The 22,663-nt window shown below is 41.6% G+C and overlaps 1 protein-coding gene across 3 annotated transcripts; it reads right to left on the bottom strand.

Annotated features, from left to right (window-relative positions):
- Window positions 1–704: 704 nt before the first annotated feature.
- LOC128398291 (meiosis-specific coiled-coil domain-containing protein MEIOC-like) lies at window positions 705–20,938 on the bottom strand. Of its 3 annotated transcripts, XM_053359193.1 has the most exons (8): window positions 20,819–20,938; window positions 14,703–14,834; window positions 12,679–12,845; window positions 11,025–11,126; window positions 7,258–9,022; window positions 6,439–6,573; window positions 5,489–5,669; window positions 705–3,455 (listed from the first exon to the last, which is right to left on the bottom strand). In XM_053359193.1, exons 1-8 carry the CDS (start codon window positions 20,879–20,881, stop codon window positions 3,199–3,201), a joined length of 2,802 nt encoding a protein of 933 aa, XP_053215168.1. In that variant the 5' UTR covers window positions 20,882–20,938; the 3' UTR covers window positions 705–3,198. The 3 variants fall into 3 exon arrangements, with proteins under 3 accessions (XP_053215168.1, XP_053215169.1, XP_053215170.1); XM_053359194.1 differs by lacking the exon at window positions 14,703–14,834 and having other exon boundaries at window positions 20,819–20,920; XM_053359195.1 differs by lacking the exons at window positions 705–3,455; window positions 5,489–5,669; window positions 6,439–6,573; window positions 7,258–9,022; window positions 11,025–11,126 and adding an exon at window positions 11,133–11,702.
- Between the last annotated feature and the right edge of the window lie 1,725 nt (window positions 20,939–22,663).

Genomic DNA, 22,663 nt, shown 5'->3' with positions numbered 1-22,663 from the left:
TCATCTGCTACTCTTCTCAGTTTCCAACATCCCAGCATAAGGTAACAACAGAACTCATCTTCACAAAAAGTTTGCAACACACACACATGCACACATTTTCAGACAAATCTCTTAGACACATTTTAGATTAGGAACCTCTAAGTTTTGCATATCTAAACTGCATAATAATTTAACACACCTGATATCAGAGTGCTCACAGGGCAAGTTCAGCAGGAGCTGTTAGCTGGGACATCACAGTGTGCTTTATTTGGAGCATTGGTACATATTGGCATGAGTCAGAGGGGGCAAGAACTACATTGGTTCTGAGCATGCCTTATCTTCCAGTTTAACGTGTATAGGCAAAGTTCAGGATTAAAAGCAATGCAACTGTTCTGTATCTCCATGTCAAGAGCCCATGTATTAATTCTACAACACATGTAAGTGCATGCCCTATGTGGCATTAGTACCATGTGACCATCAGCCAGCTGAACTTAATACTGCTAGAAAAACATCCTGCACAATCAATTCAAGTGCAATAGAACTCCCCCCCCCCCCCCCAGTTCCAAAACAGAAAACTGAATTTCAGTTCACATGCATTAAATTTAATTTTATCTTTTGGTGGGTATACGTTATAGCCGTTTTCTACTAAAAAAAAAAAAGCCAGCACAAAAGAAAATTAAATGAGAATGGATGCCTTCATAGGCAAGATAACTAAAACAGGCACGTTTTATATATTCTAAAGCTAGGGAAACCAATGCTGGAAACTGATTATGAAACATTCATACTGTAAACTACAGCTATCAAATGCAGCTTATTATAATCCCTTTAAATATATTGCTTGGTTGCAACAAAAAGTGAGTACACAGTTATATTTTATCTTTTAAGACTTCGAAAGGCACATTACTTATAACCACCAATTATAACCACAGTTTTAAACAGTTTTCACAAATTAATAACTCGAAGTGTCTAATACACCCATTGCTACAAAGCAGTCCTGGAGAAGTACCATGATTTGGTCAACAGAAAAAAAGACTACCAAACCACTGTTTCTAAACACAGTAAGATTGGTAAGAGTTAAATATGATCAATTCCTCACACTGTAAACTAATTCTATTCCACAAAGCATATATGACCTCATGACATTTAGTGCAAAATGCACAAAGCATAATTTCTCAGCATTAACCAATACAAAGGCTGAACATACCAAACTAAGAAAATGGCACTCTGATTATTGTGCCTTTCAATGATTCCTTTGTTTTATGAAATGAAGAGGAAGAGCATGAGGTATCTGCAAGTTCCTGCTACACCCACCTTACAGTCCTTTTACTCATTATTACTTTTACTCTAAACATTCACAAAGTCAGGCTCCTTTTTGCTTTACTGCTCCTTTTGTGCCAGCATTTGGTGGGAGGCAGACTGGGTGAAGGTTGCACTACGCATTGTCACCACAGCTATAGGTGGCTGCCTAGTGCTGCCTGTCTCTGCTCGCTTCTCAGCTAAACAGGAAGTGGCTGGGAGGGGGCAGAGTTTGACCTAGACAGGCCAGAGGTAGAACTTCTTCATTACCTGTACACAATAGGGCTCAAAGCTGGGCCTGGAGTGTGGGGAGAGAGATTAAGTACATTTATGATGAAGCCATTAATTATGCTTCCGGGAGCAGCAGCCAATTTAACAACTTAGTAAGCAAGTAAAATCTGTTCCAAGCACTCAAACTAGGTTTCTTCTACCAGGATCCCTCACATTTCCAAAATGATTCTTTGAACTGAGACAACTGTTCTCCAGAATTTGCCACGGACGTATAAAACACACACACACACATTACTTGTTTATCAGTACACAGAGGTATTCTCACGTTTTACAAGATTGTTAAAACATTAATACTCCTAAGTGATAAGAACCCAAACATTAACACCCCAATCCAGAGATTCCTGTCACACACTGAAGCTCAGCAACATACACACCACTTCCTATATGGACTAGGGTCTTCTCTCGCCCAATTTGTCAGGGACCAATTTATGTGTGTGCACCCCTTACCCCATTATTTGTATGAAGCTGTCCCCAACGTTACAGTGAAACTTTTGGACTGGTGCCTCATCTGTTCCAGTTCTTGCCTTATACATTCACAATGGCCATATAATATATTTGATTGTCCAAGACACAGTATGAAGCCTAATAATGATGGTGATTAAACATACAAAATTTCCTCATGCTAAAAATAAACCAGCCAGCTTTGGTAACCTAGTACAGATTAGTTTTATATAGCTATTCCTACAAACATCCCATCTCTGCAAACATTATATACTGTGTATATTTATAGGTTATATATACACACACACATACAGACCCTGAGCAAACATAAGCCTGATTATTAGGTCTTGCAATAGATCAAAACATGTATTAAAATAAAGTAAAAATTATATATTAACCATTAAAATAAATACTCAAATCATTAATAGCCATATGTTCATTAAGTGCATAACAAGTTAAATAGTAGTTTTAAGCCACTAAGGCATCGATATATTCCATTTCTAAATCTAAACAATTTAATCTCACTGGCTAATGCTCACTATAATGCAATACTTAATGCTACACATTTATAACTCCTTTTGAGTTTCTTTCAGAATCAACAGATTCTGTTGTTCTACCACACTTATGGAAGCTGAAGTTTCGATTAGAGCAGCTTGACACCTTTGTTGCTAATACATCTTCCAACACTCCTTCCAGATTTAACGCAACTAACATTAGCTGCTGATTTAATGTAACTACTGTGAGCCAGACCATTGGCAATTTCTTCCTCAGCTCCTGACAATGCCACAATAAATGTGCATTATTAATTATCAGTGTGAAACAAACAGTATTCAGTAATGACTTTGGCACTTAAAATATTAGCATTACAAAACCGAGGAATGAAGTGGCACTGTGTGTTCGATTGGTATCACAATTAGCTTCGCCACTTGCTAGTTTCCTAGTCAATGGCTTGAGTTACAGCTTTGGATTGGTGGCCAAGAGTATGAACTACTATTGCTTGTCTCCACTTAAGCTGACCCTTTCTATTTTACACCCTAGACATATACCACCAATATTAAGACTGCTGCAATACTACTACAGAAATGCATGTTATCTAGGCTTGAATCTCAGCAGTGGAAACGCAGCACAGATCCACTAGACTTGCTGGCAGCCTGGCGTATTTTCTACACTGCTGCAATTACTTGGGTGCATTCACTGTATGACCTGTGGAGGCAGTTTGTGGTTCTCTCTCTTGTTTTCTTTGTCATCACGCTCCACGATGTCCTTCACTTGCAAACAACCAATGACAGGACAGAGCTCTTGCAAGGCCCTTTCCACTTCTTCTTTTTTTGCTGGCGTGTTCATTGAAGTTTTCGACAGGGTCATCTGAAGAGCACACCATAAAGCTGTACGTGTTTTTCGTGTGAAGAAAGCCAAATCTTTAATGGCAACCGCCAGAGCAAGGACATCTGTAACAAAACCAGCATAGCATCATTTACAATTTCAAGGGGGATGTTTCTCCCCAATACTATACTATAGAGAGTCTGCTAACGTTTTCAAAGAACCAGCCTTCGGATGTGAATATTTTATTTATTTTTATTTCATAAAATTTATATTGCTTGATGGTTAAAAAAAAAATCCCTCAAAGTGGTTTACAAAAAGATAAAACAAGAAAATCAAGAAAGAATTGCAACAGTACTTTAAACATATGAAAGTTAAAATGCTAAAACAGATTAAAATTGCCTCAATTTCCTACGCATCTGGGTAAGCTTGTCTAAATAAGAATGTATTTAGCTGACAAGAGTGCGGTGAAGTATTTCAGTGCCAAAAGTATGCATTAAGGACTTTCCAAATCCATGTCACATCATTAAATAGATGCACAAACAGTCAGTTAGTGATATTTTCATGCATTTAGGGCATAGAAGAGTTTGGATTTGATATCCCGCTTTATCACTACCCGAAGGAGTCTCAATGCGGCTAACATTCTCCTTTCCCTCCCTCCCCCACAACAAACACTCTGTGAGGTGAGTGGGGCTGAGAGACTTCAGAGAAGTGTGACTGGCCCAAGGTCACCCAGCAGCTGCATGCGGAGGGGCGGAGAAGCGAACCCCGTGTCTAATCACAATATTGGCATTTACATGTCATAAAGCAAAGAGCTATGCAGTAATCTGGGTCTCAGCTCTAGAAGGACCTTCTTCAGGATTTTTGTTGACTGAGAAGAAGGCTCTGATGAAACTCCAGATATGAGTGCTGTACTAAATACATTACAAATACAAAATATAAATCCAGACACTTTGCACCCAACCAACTAAACCTGACAGTAAACATGCAGCAGCCTCTCAAAGCGGAAAGTTGCCACTTCAGCAACTTTCTTTGTACTGTATCATGATGTTACATGTTTTCTCTTTGACCAACCTCACAAGCAAGAAGATGCATAATGTTGCAACATTATGAGATGAAACAAATTATATTAGAAAAGAAGGAACTGCAACAAAATGTATTCCTGCTTGCAGCGAGTTGGACTTAGATGACCCTTGGCGTCCCTTCCAACTCTACAATCCTATGATCCTACCACTAACCCTAAAAAGGAATTATCCTAGATCATGGGTAGGCAAGCTAAGGTCCGGGGGCTGGATCCGGCCCAATTGCCTTCTAAATCTGGCCCGCGGACTGTCCGGGAATCAGCGTGTTTTTACATGAGTAGAATGTGTCCTTTTATTTAAAATGCATCTCTGGGTTATTTGTGGGGCAAAGGAATTTGTTTATTTATTTTTCAAAATATAGTCTGGCCCCCCACAAGGTCCCTCAGACAGTGGACCGGCCCCCTGCTGAAAAAGTTTTCTGACCCCTGTCCTAGATCCAGCCACCTGGCACAGGGCTTTGAGGCCTCTTGTAGGAGGCAGTGGGATGGGTGGGGAAATGTCTACTCTAACATAACAGGAACATAGAACGTCTTATACAGAGCCAGCCACTGTTGCAGCTTAGTACTGTCTACTCTGATGGGCAGCAGATCTCAAGGGTTTCAGACAGATGACATTTCCAGTCAGACCTGGAGATGCTGAGGACTGATCTTGGGATCTTCCGCATGCAAAACAGCTGCTCCACCCGTGAACTATGACTCTGCCCCCTAATGCCTGCTGTAACAATGTGATCATTCATAAAACAGAGTAGGCTTTTCACTTCAGAATGCAGATTTAACCAAAACCCATATTAGGATTTTGCTCTCTGAATGGGAACATTACTCCAAAAGTCTGTTTTGCAGGTGCCACAAAGAAATTACACTGGTACCTCAGGTTAAGTACTTAATTTGTTCCGGAGGTCCGTACTTAAACCTGAAACTGTTCTTAACCTGAAGCACCACTTTAGCTAATGGGGCCTCCTGCTGCCGCAGCATGATTTCTGTTCTCATTCTGAAGCAAAGTTCTTAACCTGAAGCACTATTTCCGGGTTAGCGGCGTCTGTAACCTGAAGCGTATGTAACCTGAGGTACCACTGTACTTGCCTTTTTCATTGTTGTAACGAGATATTCCTTGCCTCTGATGATTAGCAGCATTAACAATCTCATCCTTGCGTCTCGCTCGGGTAGCACAGATGGCTTCCAAATGACATCTCAAAGTGGCAGATACGTTACCATGGACAGGATAACCACAAAGCCGTTCCATTTTCCCAACTAAAGTGTGTACCTAAAAAAAGAAGAATACTTCATTAGGGTTTTTAATACTTAAAAACAATCAGAAAGCCAAAATCACGTGACAGCAGCTAGGCACTTCACGCTGAATGTGAGAATGCAGCTAATCTAAATTTAGTAGAAAATAGTTTGGAGGAGAAGCAGTTAAAAGCAATTCAGCCATGAATAGAAGCGACACTCCTCATTGCAGCACGAGAAACATAAAACTAGAATCATAGAATAGAATCATAGAATCATAGAGTTGGAAGAGACCACAAGGGCCATCGAGTCCAACCCCCTGCCAAGCAGGAAACACCATCAGAGCACTCCTGACATATGGTTGTCAAGCCTCTTCTTAAAGACCTCCAAAGAAGGAGACTCCACCACACTCCTTGGCAGCAAATTCCACTGTCGAACAGCTCTTACTGTCATAACTATGTTATGAAATTACTGACAGGCAGGCAGGGAAAGCAGAGGAAGCAAGAAAAACAGTGAAGTGGCCCTTCAGAGGTCAAGCATCCAGCCATCCTCATTTGTATTGTACATTCATTTATATTTCTATCCTACCTTGCCTAAGCTTAAGGAACACACAAAATAGCCACTTTAAACCAGAAGCCCAACAGTTCCCAAACTCCTTTTTAAGATGAGTCTTTCAACCCCTTCTAAAGGCCATCACAGTTTTTCTTCCTCTGGAAGGCTGCTGCCCACCTCAGACTGAGCTAACATAATTTCTCAAAAACGTGACGAAGCAAAGCATCAACCAGATCTTGGGTGAATGTGCTTACTCTCGCCTGCTCCCGGAACTGGTCCACAATCAGACGATCCACTCGGGAAGGCTTGTCAGGAAGGCGGGAGAAGGGAGTGTTATTTGAGCTGGATACCTGCTTCCCTGGGAAGTTTCTGGCCAGATCTGCCTCTGCCTGAAGAGAAAGCAATAGAATTAATGGAATATGTTCCTCTCTGTTGCTCTTTCCCATCCTCTCCACCCGTTTGTAGCTGGCGAGAAAAAAAGTAAAAATGCTCCCCAGTTTCCTACCATCAACCCCAAAAAGCCTACAGACAAAAAAACACTCGGGCAGTGAACAACAGGCACTATGCAATCATTATTGGCCATATAAGAAGGCAATTTCAGTCTTGCCCCAGTCCTCCTGGAAGCTGGAGACAATGAAGAAGCCATGCAGATTATGTTATCCAAACTTGGAAAAGATTTGTCAGGCTGAATATAGTCCCCAGTCATAAGTTTTCCCACCTCTCCACAATGTTACCAGTACAGTGGTGCCCCGCAAGACGAATGCCTCGCAAGACGAAAAACTCGCTAGACGAAAGAGTTTTCCATTTTTTGAGGTGCTTCGCAAGACAAATTTCCCTATGGGCTTGCTTCGCAAGACGAAACGTCTTGCGAGTTCTTACGAGTTTGTTTCCGTTTTCTTAAAGCCGCTAAGCCGTTAATAGCCGTGCTTCGCAAGATGAAAAAACCGCAAGACGAAGAGACTCGCGGAACGGATTAATTTCGTCTTGCGAGGCACCACTGTAATGCTATTAACATAAAAGCTAATGTCACTATTAACTTCCCCTAGGTTTCACCTTACTAGAGACCATGTTACCTTTTTGCGTTCCCTCTCTAGTGCTCTCCACTGTTCATAACAATCTTCTAGATGACTATGGAGCTCATTTGCAGCTCCACTGCGATGCTTTGGAGGTCTATAGTGGTTAACAGGTGGTGGAAAGGCCAAGTATTGTGCAGGCAAATCTCCACAGAAGAGCTTGTTAAAGAAAGGACCCAAATAGGGTAGGTCATCATAGTGAAGGAGGTCAGCAAGTTCAGACAACGGAAATGGCAATGGAGAAAATGCAACATTAGCTGGTGATGAAAATGTGGGAGGATTAAATGGAGGAAAATTAGGCATATGTTTATAACCAGGCATTAATGGGAAGAGAGGTAGGAAAGAAGGATTGATGAAGTCAGACAAATTGCTGCCGTTCTGTTCTTCTGCTCTTCTCAATATATCAGGCTGCGTTTGATTTGGGCTTGCATAGCCTGGGTGTGGAATCCAATTATTTTTATGTCTTCTCTCATTCTGCCTAGTTCTCTCATCAGTACTGAACTGGCTTTGCTTTTTAGGAAAACTATAGTGTTTTGCAGACTCATTTACGGAATGCTTTTGTGTCAGCCACCTGGAGGAAGCATTCGTGGATACTTCACCACAGTATCCCTCTCTAGTAGCTAAGGAATCCTTCTGGGTGTGTCCAATAGGGTTAGGTTGCTTCCTATTTTCATTGCAGTTTGAAAACCCTGAGCTGTTAGGACTGTTAGCAGAGATGTGTTTCCCATCTTTTCTTGAGTTCAACATTGGTGCCACCTGTGAATAAGAAGGCTGGGCTATAGATTGACTGGTGGAAGGTCCACCAGACTGAGTTGAACACCTTGAAGACAACTGAGAACTCATTTGCTTTTGCTTCCCATAAGTTGCAAATGATGTAGCCACTGGATTTGGTATCTTACTATCCAGCCATGTATATCCATTGTAAGATGAATTCATATTCTGTAGTGCTGGCTTAAGAGGCAAGTGATTACAGGATGTTTTCTGATAATGTAAGGACATCTTACATTCAGTATTGCCAAAGTTCCCCTCTGTAGTGATGCAAGTGTGGTTATTTTGTGGGTGGTTTTCCTGCAGTTTTGCATTCCTTCCTTCCGGAAAGCTATTCTCTTTATTAAGTGGACTGAGAAGGTATGGAGATGAGCAACTAAACTGTTGAGAGTCATAAACAGCTGGAAAACCTGTATATCTTATATTCTGCTGGATCACTGGATCCCATATTCCATCAGCGGGAGAATTAGACAATTGAGTGAAATATTTGCTTGATCCTTCTGTGTCATTTTTCCCAAGCACGCCTCTTGCATGGTCAGCTTTCTGGAGTTCTTTAGCAGTATTCGTGCTATCTTTTATTCTAGTATGAGATGAGAAAGTGCTAAAATCAGTATGGCTCTTCCCATTTCCACTGTTTAACTGATTTTTGTTATAACTGGGTACATTCTGATATGCAAGTCCACCTTGGTGATTGATTCCATTACTCTTAAAAGCCTTGTTTTCTGAATCAGCATTCTTCAAAATCTCATCAGGTGACCGACTGCAAGGATCAGAAGTCACAAGCCAGGATCCTATAACATGGAGATCTTCAAGTTCTTTCTTTAGTAGTTCTATGGATGATGACTTTTGCAAGTTTTCTTCATAAATATGTTGAGTACCAACTAAGTTTGTAGGATCTTCATTTTCCAAGCATTTTGTAGAAAAAAGCCCTGAGAGGTTTTCAGTTTTTTCAAAGTCTGATGACCACACGGGTGGAAATAATCTTGATAGAGAATTCCTGTAACAAACCAACAATTTAGTGCTAAAGACATTTTGTTTCTACAACATAACAGATGAAGCTGCTTTATACATTCAAATCAATGAACCACCTGCCACTGTATTATCTACATTTAACAGGCAAGAGGTATTTTCCAGCCCACTGGTTGAGATCCCTTTTCAACTGGAAATGTCAGAGACTGAACCCCATTTGCCTCCTTTAACAATCTTTATTTTCATAAATTCCGAAAAACATGCCATTTATGCTAAAAATATTAAAATGTGAGGATTAATGTACTCTTTTGCTGAGCTGAATGTCATCTTATGAGTTTTATTATGGTGAAAGAGCAGAACAGCTTGACTTATATAGAAGATCTGGGGGATGAGGTGAAGCAGTCTTAGCCTAATATAGAATTGTAGAGTTGGAAGAGACCCAAAGGGTCATCTAGTCCAACCCCCTGCAATGCAGGAATCTCAGCTAAAGCATCCATGACAGATAGCCACCCAACCTCTGCTTAAAACCTCCAAGAAGCAGAGTCCACAACCTCCATAGGGAGACCATTCCACTGTCAAACAGCTCTTACTGTCAGAAAGTTCTTGCTGATGTTTAGTCGGAATCTGCTTTCTTGTAATTTGAAGCCTTTGGTTTGAGTCCTACCCTCCAGAGTATATATGCTTAGATTACCTAGGAGACCTTTCCTGCCAGCTAAGGCCAACTGCAGAACTAGGGGGAGATTATTATTATTTTTGTAATCATGGCTGGACGGGGAAGGGTTAAATCTCCACTCCCCACTAGCTAAATTGATTAAAATTACCCTCTGTGTCTTATATTACATTTTTAAAACCCTGTTGTGTGTAGTTGCTAACAACTAACTCTGACCCTTAGAAGCAGACCAAATAGGCTGATTTTAGAGGAATGTTATTAGTTATTCTACAGGGTATTAATTGTTTTATTAGGAATAGCAGGCCATAGAGTGCTGCCCTATGTGATCAGTGAAAGTATTCTTTTTTTTCTTTTTTGAGCACAGAAGGAATCTCACTCCTAGTTCTGAACTAGTTAGCATTTTAAGTGCCATCTGCTGGTAGAGATAGGTATTTGTTTACCAGTTTAGACTGCTACAGCAAAAGAACCATTTAAACAAGTCCAACCTGCTTCTTTTCCTACAATTGTCTAGACCAAATAAGGCTCTCGCTGCCATCCTTGAATGCTATTGAATTCAATCTGATATTCTGAAGGACTCCTCTAGACAACCTGTTTAGCAAGGCCAAGAGGGGGGTCTTATCAGATGGGCAGCCCAGGACCTCCATACACACTGCCCAGGCTTGTGTCCAGGGGAGGTCTCTTCAGACAGATGGATGCCAACCTCCTGATCTGCTCACACCCAACTTACAGAGAATTTAGACTACATCTGGGCTTCATTGAGCATTTGTTCTGATTTGTCTGTGACACTATATGACAAAGAGCATTCATCCAGATTTGCTTGCAAGGTGTTTACATGTCTTCCCATTAACCATCTATTAATCTACTTTTCAAACCAGTTTCCCATCACCTTATAAACAACAAAAGTCTGACCTTTTTAAAGTGGATTGGTTGTGCTACGTCAACAGAGCCTTTAATTCATTTTGATTGTGCAAACTTAGGGCTTGTTCACACTTCTGCTTGTCCAGCCACTTTCCCCTAGGAAAACCTGCTGCTTATTGTTGAATCAGAACGTACATCAGTCGTTTTTCCTTTGGCTTGATGTTTGTTCTGATTCAGTGGTAAACTGCAGGTTTTCCCAGGGAAAGTGTCAGGGCAAATGAAAAAATGCTCTGAAAGCACGGGACAAATGAAAAACCTCTTGGATCCATGGAACAAGAAGAGGGGACAAGCCCTTAAAGTTTTGATATGTCCTTGAATTCCTTCCACTAAAGACTTAAATGTGCTTAGGATCAAGAGTTAGCAAAGGTAAGGAGAGAACAGTTTTCGTGAAGCTTATAGGCGACCTTAAAATAGATATTTATATAAATAGTCATCAGCTTACCAGCCTGTAACAGGTTCTTGCTTGTTTGGCTCCTCTAAGATGCTTGTCACTAAGCCAAACATATCAGGGCCATTGCCAGAATAAGATAAATTTACCTGTGTTCTGAAAAGAGAGATATTTGAGTATCACCTGTACCAAGAATCTCAGAAGAATGAGCCTTCTAAATGAAGTACCTTTAGTTTAGAGTTTTTTTTCAGAGCAATATTTTCATGTTACTGAACAGTTCCGTATGCCACCTCAACCTTGGTGGAGGCAACATAAAATAAACAAGGTAAGCAGAATAAATACCGTAATTAATAAAAGCATTTGGGAAACTGAGAAGAAATATTTACTGAAATTAATAAGCACCTCAGATATGAAAAAGCTCAAGTATTACCCTGCTTGGCCTTATCAAGAAGATCAGAGAGCCACTAATGCACGGGAAATTAGAAACACTGTGTGTAGCGGTGAGGTAATAGGATGAGATGTAAGAATGTAACTAAAACAGGACAAGTTAACTGTCTTCCATTGTATCTTCCCACCACTTTTAAAGCAGGAGAGAACAACATGACCAAATAAAGAATCTTGTTCTGTTTTTAATCTTATACATACTAATCCCAGCATAATCACACTCCCAAATGACATGAACGAAGAAAGGGTATGTGCAGAGATTCTAAGCCAAACAAGCCATAGAGTAATCTTGATTTTAGAAAATGCATAGAAATGGAAAGAAGCAAAAGAAAACCAGACCAAAATCAGCAAATTAGAGCTTGCAATCATTTTCATAAGCAAACAAGCTGAAGTCAGACATTGTGATGTAAATTCAGCACCAGTTTGATAGCAGATCAGTAAATAAAAAAGACAGAAAAGGAAGCAACAGTGAGCATTGTGCACAGTGTACTATGAAGTCTCACAACCTGGTAAAATTAAAATTAACTCTCTTCTTAACCTGGCTTCCCTCCAACTTATTACTTCATTAGGCAAAAAGCCAATATAACTCCTGCTAATTGCTTTAATATGGCATTTTAACAATGTCACCAAGCAATATTAAAACTGGGATACAAACATCAAGCAAGGAGACTTGATTCATCAGAACAGCACATGGAAATAGGTAACTTCACTGTATTACTTATATCAAAATATTGCTCACAGAAAACTTGTGAGACATGCAATAAGTCTAAATATAAGGGATTAGTTTTGAAAATGGGAAGGATATGTTTCCTAAGTCACTCTATTTACTGCATTAAGCTGTATCATCATGCACTGTCCGAATTACAACTGAAACAAAGTTGGCCATACATTACAGGAAAAAGATGTTTTATTCTGTAGCAATATCTTCACCGCAAACAATTAAGTAATGTTAGGGAAGAGTACTATATAAAACTTTGCTGACAGGTGTACCCAGTAGTGTAGGAAGGCAGGGGAAGTGTAAGGGTGTACCCAGGGTTCATCCATACTTCTTGTCCCACTCCTTTCCCTTGGAGAAAACCACTCTTTAGAAGCTCAATTGGTGCAAACAGCAATTTGAGGTTTTCCTGGGAAAGGAGCAGGGCAAGGGGGAAACTGCTCAGATCAGTGCTTTCTAGGCACAGGACAAGCACAAGTGCGAACCAGGCCTCTATCAATCCATTTGTAGATTTCTAGAAAGAACCACAAGGTGGCAATCACTTCATACCTTTTTTTGGCGCAGCCATGTAATGGGGCAATAACATTGGCATCATCTCCACATGTTGACCAGCTACTGTAAAACTGGGGAGACTCCACAGTGGACGGTGTGTTAGTTATTCCTCCAAACAAAGGAGAGAAGAGCTGTGTGTCCATTTCTTGCTTAGTGCAGTTTACCTGAGTTGAAATTCAAGAGGGAGACATTTTAAGGGGAAAGAGCTTTTTACACGCCAAAAGACCAGACAAGCTCACTTTGTTGCCTTCCCTTTTGATATTAGAAAATGAAACAAAAGAAAGTTATTCTTGTCATTACTGTTTTACAATAACGAAGCATGGGGGAAAGGTACAAGTACAGGCAGTTATGACATGCAATGCCTTGCTTTAGAAGTGTACTCACAGATCAACACACTCACACCACATTTTGGTAAAGCATGTATGTTCCTACAGAGCTATTAACTGCACATATGGGAGCCTTCTGAGCAACAGGAGAAAGAAAATAATAGAGCACAAATGAGACCTAGAGGAAGACTATACTCACCAGTGGGCACAGGGAGAGTGTCAGGTCAACATAGCCCTCCCTCCCAAAATTTAAGAATAGTACTGCATTCTCTACACAGCTACCATTGTTCAAGAGAGTGTGACTTACATGCTTAAAAACGGGGACATGTAATGCTGTTCCCACCCTGCCTTACCCTATTGTCAGTGAATACAGAGTACTCTGTGCAAACTACAATAAATAACCAGCTGGTAAACAGGACTGCATTTATGCTTCATGTAAAACGTTCAGCAGAGTTAAGATGTTGAATTGAATTGAATGAAGCAAACTAACATTTATTTGATTTTTGCCTAGAAGGACTTCTTACTGTTCAGGGAGAGCCTGCAAAATGCATTTGGGCACCAGAAGGGAACCTCCAGGCTGCAGGCCTAATTAGGCTTTCCCAATGTGGTTTTTTAAAAAAACACTCTCACCTGTTGATTACCTGACATCAGGCACTAGACTGGTGAATCTGTGGCACTAAACTACAATAGAATTAGGAGCACACTTTAAGTTCACTCCCAAGTCTTCCTTTTTCTGCTGCCCCCGCCTCCAAGACAGAAAAAGGTGGCAAACTCAAAAAAAAAAAATGGATTCAAGCTGAAAGAAATAATCAGGAAAGCACTTGGTGCATTCCCAATTCGTCATTTTCAGTTGCTGAGAGTGAAGCCGAGTCATCAGACACCCATCCTATGACACCAAGTGAACAACAGGTGAGTGGTCCTGCTCACTTGTCAAGATGGAATGCAGAGTGCGCCAGTTCCAGACCTGGCCCACCAGCTGGATCCAATCCCACACCTCTGAATTAGAGTGAAAATAAAAATATACCCTAAGAATTAACAAATAGGGCCTGCAACTAAAGGTTGCAGCCTACCCCATTTTCCTAAAGAAGTATGTTCCTCTTCAGAATTCCAGATGTTCAAGAACAGTAGCCTTGTAGTTAGGTCTGAGGGTGCTGAAGGGGCAAGGCATTTCCTCTGCTACACTACATAATTTTAGGGGGCTCAGGTTTAGATATTCAGGCCAGCACTATACTTAAGGAGTTTCCTTGCTTGGCTTCCATGTTAGGCATGAATGATTTGACTTCCTCAGTGGCCAGCACACCCAATGGGTGGCATAGGACAGAGAGAATTATCAGTTCCTCTTTAGTCAGCCTACTGCATTTCACTGCTGGCTCCTTCGGGATCCGACATGGAAACAAAGCAGACTGGTGGAGGAAGAGGGACATAATGGCCTGTGCCTCTTCCACCAACCTGTTTTCTTGCCTGCATGAATTCCTTGTGGCTGACAATGACCAGGCAACTAATTAAGCACAAGGCTGATTTGCAAACCTATATACGTCTATACCTAGCAAGTCATCAGAGCATGTCTATACTACCACACTCTTCCGGGATAGTCCCGTTTCATTTCCGAACTGCTACACACATACACACAACACACCCTGCATTTGCCAGGAGGGCGAATGATTCCTAATAAAATTCTATGTGCTGTGGACTCACCTGTGGCTCATAATGACTGAATGTGGTGCTTTGCTTAACCATATCCTCATTTTCAGTGTGCAGATTCTTGTTTCTGAAATGAGTAGCATTTCCAAACAGACAGAGGTTTGAAGTCTTAACCACAGGTCTCACCTGTTCAAAAATAATCCAGCATTACAGTTAATAGTAGCTTGCAAAACATTTAATAAAGCTAAACATTATTAAAAGTGAAGTGGCATTCTCCCCAATATTTTGATGAAAAAATCTGCAAAAGTTGAACAAAAAAATGAGAAAACATTCAATATACTATTGTTGTCCTTTCTAAGGCTCAGTTGCTTTCCTACCCAGTATGAAACATTCCTTGAGAGGTACAAATACTTGTTGCTAAATGTGCACCTTGAATTCCAAAATAATCTGTGAAATGCTGTACTAAAGTCTGCAGACTGGCAGATTAAAGACTAAATTACATGTGATGCCTGGCTGTGTGGAGCTTGTCCCAGCCTTTTTACTTTTTACACACACACACACACACACACACAATGCAGTTGCATAGGCTACAAATCAAAGTGCAGGGCCAACATGTCTTAAACCCCTTCCCTTTGTGGTCTTTTGGGGACTAAAACCAAATCCCTCCATTTCCCTTTTGCCTTGCAAGAGAAACAATATGGCTACCTTCATTTTCCCAATACAGCAACACAAAGCAGCTGAAGTGGTGCTGGAAAGTTCTGCATCATAACTTTGTACCTTGCCAATGGTAAGCCATCTATTTCTTCTTCCTTTCTTCAAATTTATATCACTTACCTACTTCAATTAAACTCTCTTCTTTTATTATATTGTCAGTTTCGTATTTATATATTTTCCTAGTGGCAATGCCTCTACTTGCATTGTTCACTGACACCTACCTACCCACGCACCGACCTCTTAAACTTCACCAAGCCCTGTTCCCCTTACAGCTCACCCCCTGCCCCCTCCTATCACAGCTCACCAAACCCCCACTCCCTCTATTTACACTGAAGTAGCTTGCCTGACTTGCCACTTCTTTCCTCTTCACCCTCTGCTGCTGAAGGTTTCTTTTATTCTTTCTTTTTTTGAGGGAGTGAGCTGCAGTTCGCAATGTCAGCTGTCTATGGCTAAGCGAACTACAGTGTGACAATATCCTTATGCAAATCTCAGAATATATTGTTCCGCACCATCCCAATCTCCAAGCGATTCCAGGGGTTCCAGGCTCCTACCCAAGGTTTGGTTTACTTGGAATGAGGAACAGCAGACTGTGGTGTCTTTAGGCTGTATGGCTTACAACCTGAGTCTACGATGCAGGGGCTCACAGCATTAACATCCCAGAAGACCTTGCTTCTCCCATAGTCGCAGTCTTGGAATCATGCAGACATCAAACATGGCTCTCATTCTCTGGCTTCTGCCAGTAGCCTGCTTCTAGCCCAGCTCTCACACACTCAACTCTGGCTCTTGTCCTTCTACCCTCCAGGTGAGCGAAGAGGACCCTCTGACACAAAACTACATCCTTTGTTAATGTATTTTTAATCTTTTGTTGGAAGCCGCCCAGAGTGGCTGGGGAAACCCAGACAGATGGGCAGGGTAGAAATGATAAATTATTATTATTATTTCTTTGTTATTCTAAGGACCATACTTAGGTGGTAACTAGATGTTGCTATTATCTATTATCTATATAGGAACACCAGCTCTTTGACCAGGAAGCCTCTTGACATGGCCTAAAAGGGCCTGTATCTGCTGCTAAGTGAGAGAGACAGATTGGGGATACACAGGCCAGGTTTTAAAACTTATATTACTTTCCTGTATTAGCAAACTGTAACCTTTCTCTCCACACCCCACTAAGGCAGACAGAAAATTTTCTGCTTCCAAATACGAGTTTTATGGATGGATATAATGGTAGTCAAATTGGGCAGTTTTGAAATCATACAGGAATCATGGGTGCCTATATAATAAATATAAATGCAAAATTATTTGGGTATGTTAAAATTAGTATCTTAACAGTTTTCAGTTTTAATTTTCTCTCTTGGAATTTCTTAGAACATATGTTGTTAAGTTATCATGGCCTTAAAATATCTACAAGCATTCCTTTAAAAATAATTTCAAATAAAGCTTTGAATTCATTTGAGTATTTTGGGAAGATGAAGCAACATTCATGCTGCAATCCTATACACACATACCTGAGAGTAAGGTCCATTGAACTCAACAGTTCTTACTTCTGAGTAGACATGTCTAGGATTATGCCATAAGTGCAGTTTATTTGAGCAGGAAGCAAAATCAAAATTTCAGTTCAAATACTTGCAGCTACTTGGAAAAAAAGTAGAAATTATAAGGCATATAAAACTGACATAGTGTATATTTTTAGTTTTATAAAAAATAGTCAAACATGCTAAATTAGAGCCAAATCTATTTAGGGCATTGCAAACTTTTCACATTAAAAGTTTTCCAGAAAATCCACATCACTTCCCCACTCAAAAGTGGTTTCAAGTATCTGGTTAACATACCCCTTGACATTTAATCTCTCATGTCTTCAGCATTTTGAGTAAAGAAACTCAAAAACTCCCTGTTTAGAGACATGACAACACCACCACCTTTCTAACCGTACAGCAAATTCAGCTTATTTAAATGCAACTTTGCAGAAGTTACTTTTTACATTTTACACCTTCCCTCCCCAAATTCAAAGTGTAGGAAGGGGTAGAAATTAAATTCCCCACTCCACTTAAATGTCCAAACAAACCTGCACAGGGTTTATATTACAGTAGTTGCTTCTTGCATATACACCTTATCATGAACACAAACCCGAGACAGAAAGTCAGGCACAGGCTTTACATGCATTCAGCTCTGGTGCAAAATTCAATCTAACAGCTATACTGTGTTACATCGCACCTTGTCCAACTGCCCTCAGTGCTGCTATGTGACGCCTAGACATGACAACTCCGTTACTACTCAGATACAGAAACTGTTGCCAGGCTATTGTGTTTCTTCTCCACCCACTGGAGAAGCAGGATAAACAAAGCGAGGAGAATGCAGGGTTGGATCTAAACACTGACACAGATTCAGAAGAAAAACTAACAGCATTATCAAGTACTGTACTCATATGCTCTAAGAACCACATTTAATCTGCATACAACCAACCCACAGGAAGCCTGATGGTACTATAAAGCCACAATGCATTTTCTAAACATAAATTGGTATTTGGACAGATCTTAAGTGATATGCCTCCCCACAAAGATTTCAGAATGCCAAAGGCTCTGTCTGCCTTTGCAAAAACAAGAGAAACTCCGAGCTTACATTTTTGGCCTTCTTCCTTTACAGCCAGCCTCAGCTGTGCCTGATGTCACTGGAATACCAGTATGTGAAAGTATTATGGGAATTGTAGTTTTCAGGCTATTGTGAAATAGCTATAAAGTACAAAGCTCTATTACTGCAGTAACTCCCCAGAAACCTGCAAGAGCTGTTCTATTGTACGTACAGAATAAACTTGGAAGGGACATAAATTAATTATTCTGTTCTCTGTCTGGCTAGAATGCAGTTTCTATGTGAAAAGAGCTCTCTTCTGCTTTCTATCCTTTTAATATTCATAAGAAACAATACAGTACAGTACTGAGCTAATACCTAGATGAACCAATGGTATGATGGTGTAAGGCAGTTTCCTACATTCTTAGGAAACTGGAAGACTGGAAAGTGACTGTGGTAGCTGGCACAAAAGTCAAAATTACTTTGGAACTGAAGTACCATGTCTGTCCTATTAGAAGTAAACTCAAATTGCTGTGCCCATGCTAGTCCCATTAAAAAAAAAATCAAAAGTAACAGTTGCATAATACCTTTCCTGAGATAATAAAACAAGTAGGTTTTTATATTTCTCTCTAGCCCAAAGGTCCCATGTAATGCAGAGGTGAAAGTGAACAACAAATGTGGTTGCTGATGCACTGTATTACCGAAGGAGATTAATTTTAGGTGGTAGAATTAGATATAAAATCAACAGAAGCTGAATTTGGGTAGTGTCATCTAGTGGCTAGAGGGTACTAAACCAGTTCTTTATTTCACTTTGTGTTTTCTGCCTCATGTGTTAAATGTGTGTCCCAGCTAGAACTAGAGACACAATCCAGTTAACTGTTGACTGTCACATTTTCAAAGGGAGAGCAGCTATGCTTCTGTCCTATAACCTTATACACCAAGCGTTCTCCAGCCCAGCTAAATCTGCATTAACAGTTCCCTCATTCCATCTTATTATTAAACTACATTCTGGGATTTTCCCCCCCATCTAGCAGACAACAGCTTTTATTCCTTTTTAACGTCTCATTCATAACCCAAATGAAGTTTTAACGAACCCAAAGCTCGCTTACTTTTGCTTTCTTCATACAGCCCCAATGAACGCACTCCCCTACTTTTTCTTTCTTTTCTTGGATGAGAGAAGGCAATAATACAAAGCCACCCTTTGGAATGACAGGTACGCCATGTGAGAGGTTAGCAATCCACAAGTGACTGGAAGGCCATGCCTCATTTAAACGCAAATCCACCTGCTCAAGGACTGCAGTTTTAAATACAGGCCAATTTATTCACTGTGCCAGATTTATATTTTTATCAGCCTGGCGGCAAGATGCTTTGCTGTGCATCGCTAGTAAGGTAAAGGTAAAGGTAAAGGGACCCCTGACCATTAGGTCCAGTCGTGGCTGACTCTGGGGTTGCGGCACTCATCTCGCTTTATTGGCCGAGGGAGCCGGCGTACAGCTTCCAGGTCATGTGGCCAGCATGACTAAGCCGCTTCTGGCGAACCAGAGCAGCGCACGGAAACACCATTTACCTTCCCGCCAGAGTGGTACCTATTTATCTACTTGCACTTTGACGTGCTTTTGAACTGCTAGCTTGGCAGGAGCTGGGACCGAGCAACGGGAGCTCACCTGGGCACAGGGATTCAAACCGCCGACCTTTTGATCAGCAAGTCCTAGGCTCTGTGGTTTAACCCACAGCGCCACCCGCGTCCCATGCATCGCTAGTAGACGTTAAATGAGATTGGGGGTGGGCCACGTACACCACAACAGAGCTCCTTGGAGAGGTGGTATAAAAATGTAAGAAGCAAATGAATAAATAAAGAGATATATGAGGGGAGTAGCAAAGGATATGTGATTAACAGGGCTGGCCCAAGACATTCTGGCCCCGGAGTCGAACCAGCAAAACAGGCATAGGCAACCTTTGGCCCTCCAGATGTTTTGGACTACAGTTCCTATCATCCCTGACCGCTGGTCCTATTAGTTGGGGATCATGTGAGCTGGAGGCCAAAATATCTGAGATATTTATTAAAGTTTCCAATTTTTATGCAAACAAAAAACAAACAAAAAAATTAACCAAAAAAAAAACATATAGTTCATAATACATACTTTTCCATACCATATTTCTCTGACCTCCTCATACCTCCCCTTCTTGTATTCCATTTCAAATTATTTGTTCAGCAAATCCTTAACTTAAAGCATTACAGCTTATAAACACCTTGTTTTCTATCCAATCCTTTTTTTTCCATATTCCTTTATATCATTACAGCTAGAAACCACTCAGTTTCAATCCAGCATCATTCAAGAATCCTTAATTTTACAATATTTCTGTAAATAGTCCTTAAATTTTTTCCAATCTTCTTCTGCCGACTCTTCTCCCTGGTCACGGATTCTGCCAGTCATTTCTGCCAATCCCATACAGTCAATCAGTTTCATCTGCCATTCTTCCAGAGAAAGAAATTTTTGGAGGCCAAAATATCTGGAGGCCGCAGTTCTCAAGCTGTGGGTCCCCAGATGTTGTTGGACTACAACTCCCATCATCCCTGACCACTGGTCATGCTGGCTAGGAATGATGGGAGTTGTAGTCCAACCATGAGAAACACTGTCTGAAGGGCCGAAGGTTGCCTATGCCTGCACCAGAACGACACCCCGCTAGGGAAGGAGGAAGGAGTGGAGAGCGACACCAGGACCCGCTGCCCCTGTGGATTCTGCCGCCTGAGGCGCTCGCCTCCCCTTCGCCTCACGGGTGGGCCGGCCCTGACTTCCACTCTCCCGCCCCACGTCCCCCCCTAGACCCTGCCACGGGCGCAAATAGGGTCGCCCCTCTTCCCCTTCCCCGCCGCGCCTCCCGCAGGGCCTCACCTCTGGCCGCCGGTTCCCTCCTGAGAGGGGAACAGCCAGAGCACGGGCGCCGTCCGCCACCATCTCCTCCTCCTCCTCCTTTTCCTTCCCGCCTCAGCAACAGGGGCCGGCGCTGGTTGGTTGGACGGGGGGAAGTGGGCGGGGCCTGCCTCCAAATTATTCTCTTTCCCTGCCGCCGGCTCCCGCAAATAGAGGGCGAGGACGCGTGCTTGCGTGCGTCTCTAGCAACTCCGCCCACTTTGACGCCCAGCCGGGAACAGCCCCGGCGGCTGCTGTGCGCGCGCTCCGCCCCGCGAAATGCGAACGTTCGAAGCGCCTTTTTCGAACGGCCGGCGCGCGCGCGCCCCTGCCCCCGCTCGCGCCTCGTGACTGAAAAGTCGTTAACGGCCGTTAGGCTAAAACTGCCAAACTGGATATGGTTGGAAGAAACCATTTTGGTCGCGGGGGAGGAGGAGAAGGAAAACGGGAATGTAGAGGGGGAAGAGAGATCATTTTATAAGTTTATACGCATCAGTAACAGTCCTTCCTTTCCGTTTTTTTCGTTCCCACAAGCTTTTTGGGAACTGCTTTTAATGAGGGGGCTGGTGCCCTACTGTCTTTTTATTGTAGCTATCCAAATGTTTTTAATAGATTTTATATATTTATATAGTCTTTATTTCTATCAATGTTCAATTGTTTTGAATGATGGGTTTTTTAATTTAAAAATAATGTTTTAGCGGTTCTTATTTTTTTATATATGCCCTCTTGAGTCCTGTCTGGGGAGGAGGGAGCGAGGTAGAAATAAATAATAATAATTCTCTTATTTTACTCTTATTATTTTATAATAGTTCTTTTATTTTATACGTGCCCTATTTCAAATTGAAACCAAATCAAAATGAAAAACAAATAAATAGAAGAAATAGGAAAACTACCGGGGTTGTTGTCATTTTGTGGGATGTTAAGATGGAGAAAGGGATGGCGAGGAAGAAAACTTCCAAAAGTAGCAATTGGGTGGAAACTGAAGTATCACGAGGCTTGTTTGCATGTGATACTTTTAAGTCAAAACACTCATTGAAGGTTTTTTTGGGGATGGGGCAGAGCAGAGCAATGAATGAAAAATTGAAAAATTGAAATTGTAAGACATTTGTGCACATATAAATATATCAATTATATAATCATTGGTGTTCACAGAGCTTGCAGACTCCCTCACGAACCATAATCCCCAGATTCCTTTTCTTTTTTTAAAAAAAGTTAAACTTTCTAGCATTTGTAACAACTCAAGTTGTTTAGTGTGGCAGCGCCTACACTTTGGAACTCCCTGCCTATTGAGATCAAGCAGGTTGCCTTCACTGCTTTTTTTCAGAACCTGCTAAAAACATTCTTGTATAGAGGAGGCCCATTGACAAATCGCAGCACCGGGTGGAAAAACCGGGCAAAGTTGTTGTGGTGTACACAGCTGTAATCTTCCTCCGAGAAAGGAGGCAGGGTGGCCAAAAGCAGGAAGAGAAGGAAGAGCAACTGAAGAGGGAACGCCATTCGCAGTACATGGGACAGAAAGCCACAGGTCTTGGGAGCAGCTGGGCTGGCACCACCCCTGTCTTGCCCTCTAATATCAATGCCACTCCGTCTCCAAGGTGTTCCTTCCACCAGCCTTGTTTTTAGATGTGCAAGGTTTCTCCGGTCGCTGAGGACAGCCTCCCACGTCCAGTTTGTCCACATCCTGCAGAAATGCACTTCTGTCTGGCTTTCCAGGCACGGAGATCCAGCGCCGAGGGCCTTCTGGCGGTTCCCTCATTGCGAGAAGTGAGGTTAAACCAGACAGAGGGCCTTCTCGTTAGTGGCGCCTGCCCTGTGGAACGCCCTCCC

Source organism: Podarcis raffonei, chromosome 12 (assembly GCF_027172205.1).
Source record: "Podarcis raffonei isolate rPodRaf1 chromosome 12, rPodRaf1.pri, whole genome shotgun sequence".
Classification (NCBI taxonomy): domain Eukaryota; kingdom Metazoa; phylum Chordata; class Lepidosauria; order Squamata; family Lacertidae; genus Podarcis; species Podarcis raffonei.
Note: the sequence above shows the minus strand (reverse complement) of the source record. Positions and strands in the feature narration are given on the sequence as shown.

Excerpts from the sequence above, each read along its gene's own strand:
- LOC128398291 (XM_053359193.1), bottom strand. The coding sequence starts at position 20,881 with ATGGTGGCGGACGGCGCCCGTGCTCTGGCTGTTCCCCTCTCAGGAGGG. Across the intron at positions 12,846-14,702 it reads TCAGTCATTATGAGCCACAG|GTAAACTGCACTAAGCAAGA; the intron begins GTGAGTCCACAG and ends ATTTCAACTCAG. Across the intron at positions 11,127-12,678 it reads CATGGCTGCGCCAAAAAAAG|AACACAGGTAAATTTATCTT; the intron begins GTATGAAGTGAT and ends CTCTCTTTTCAG.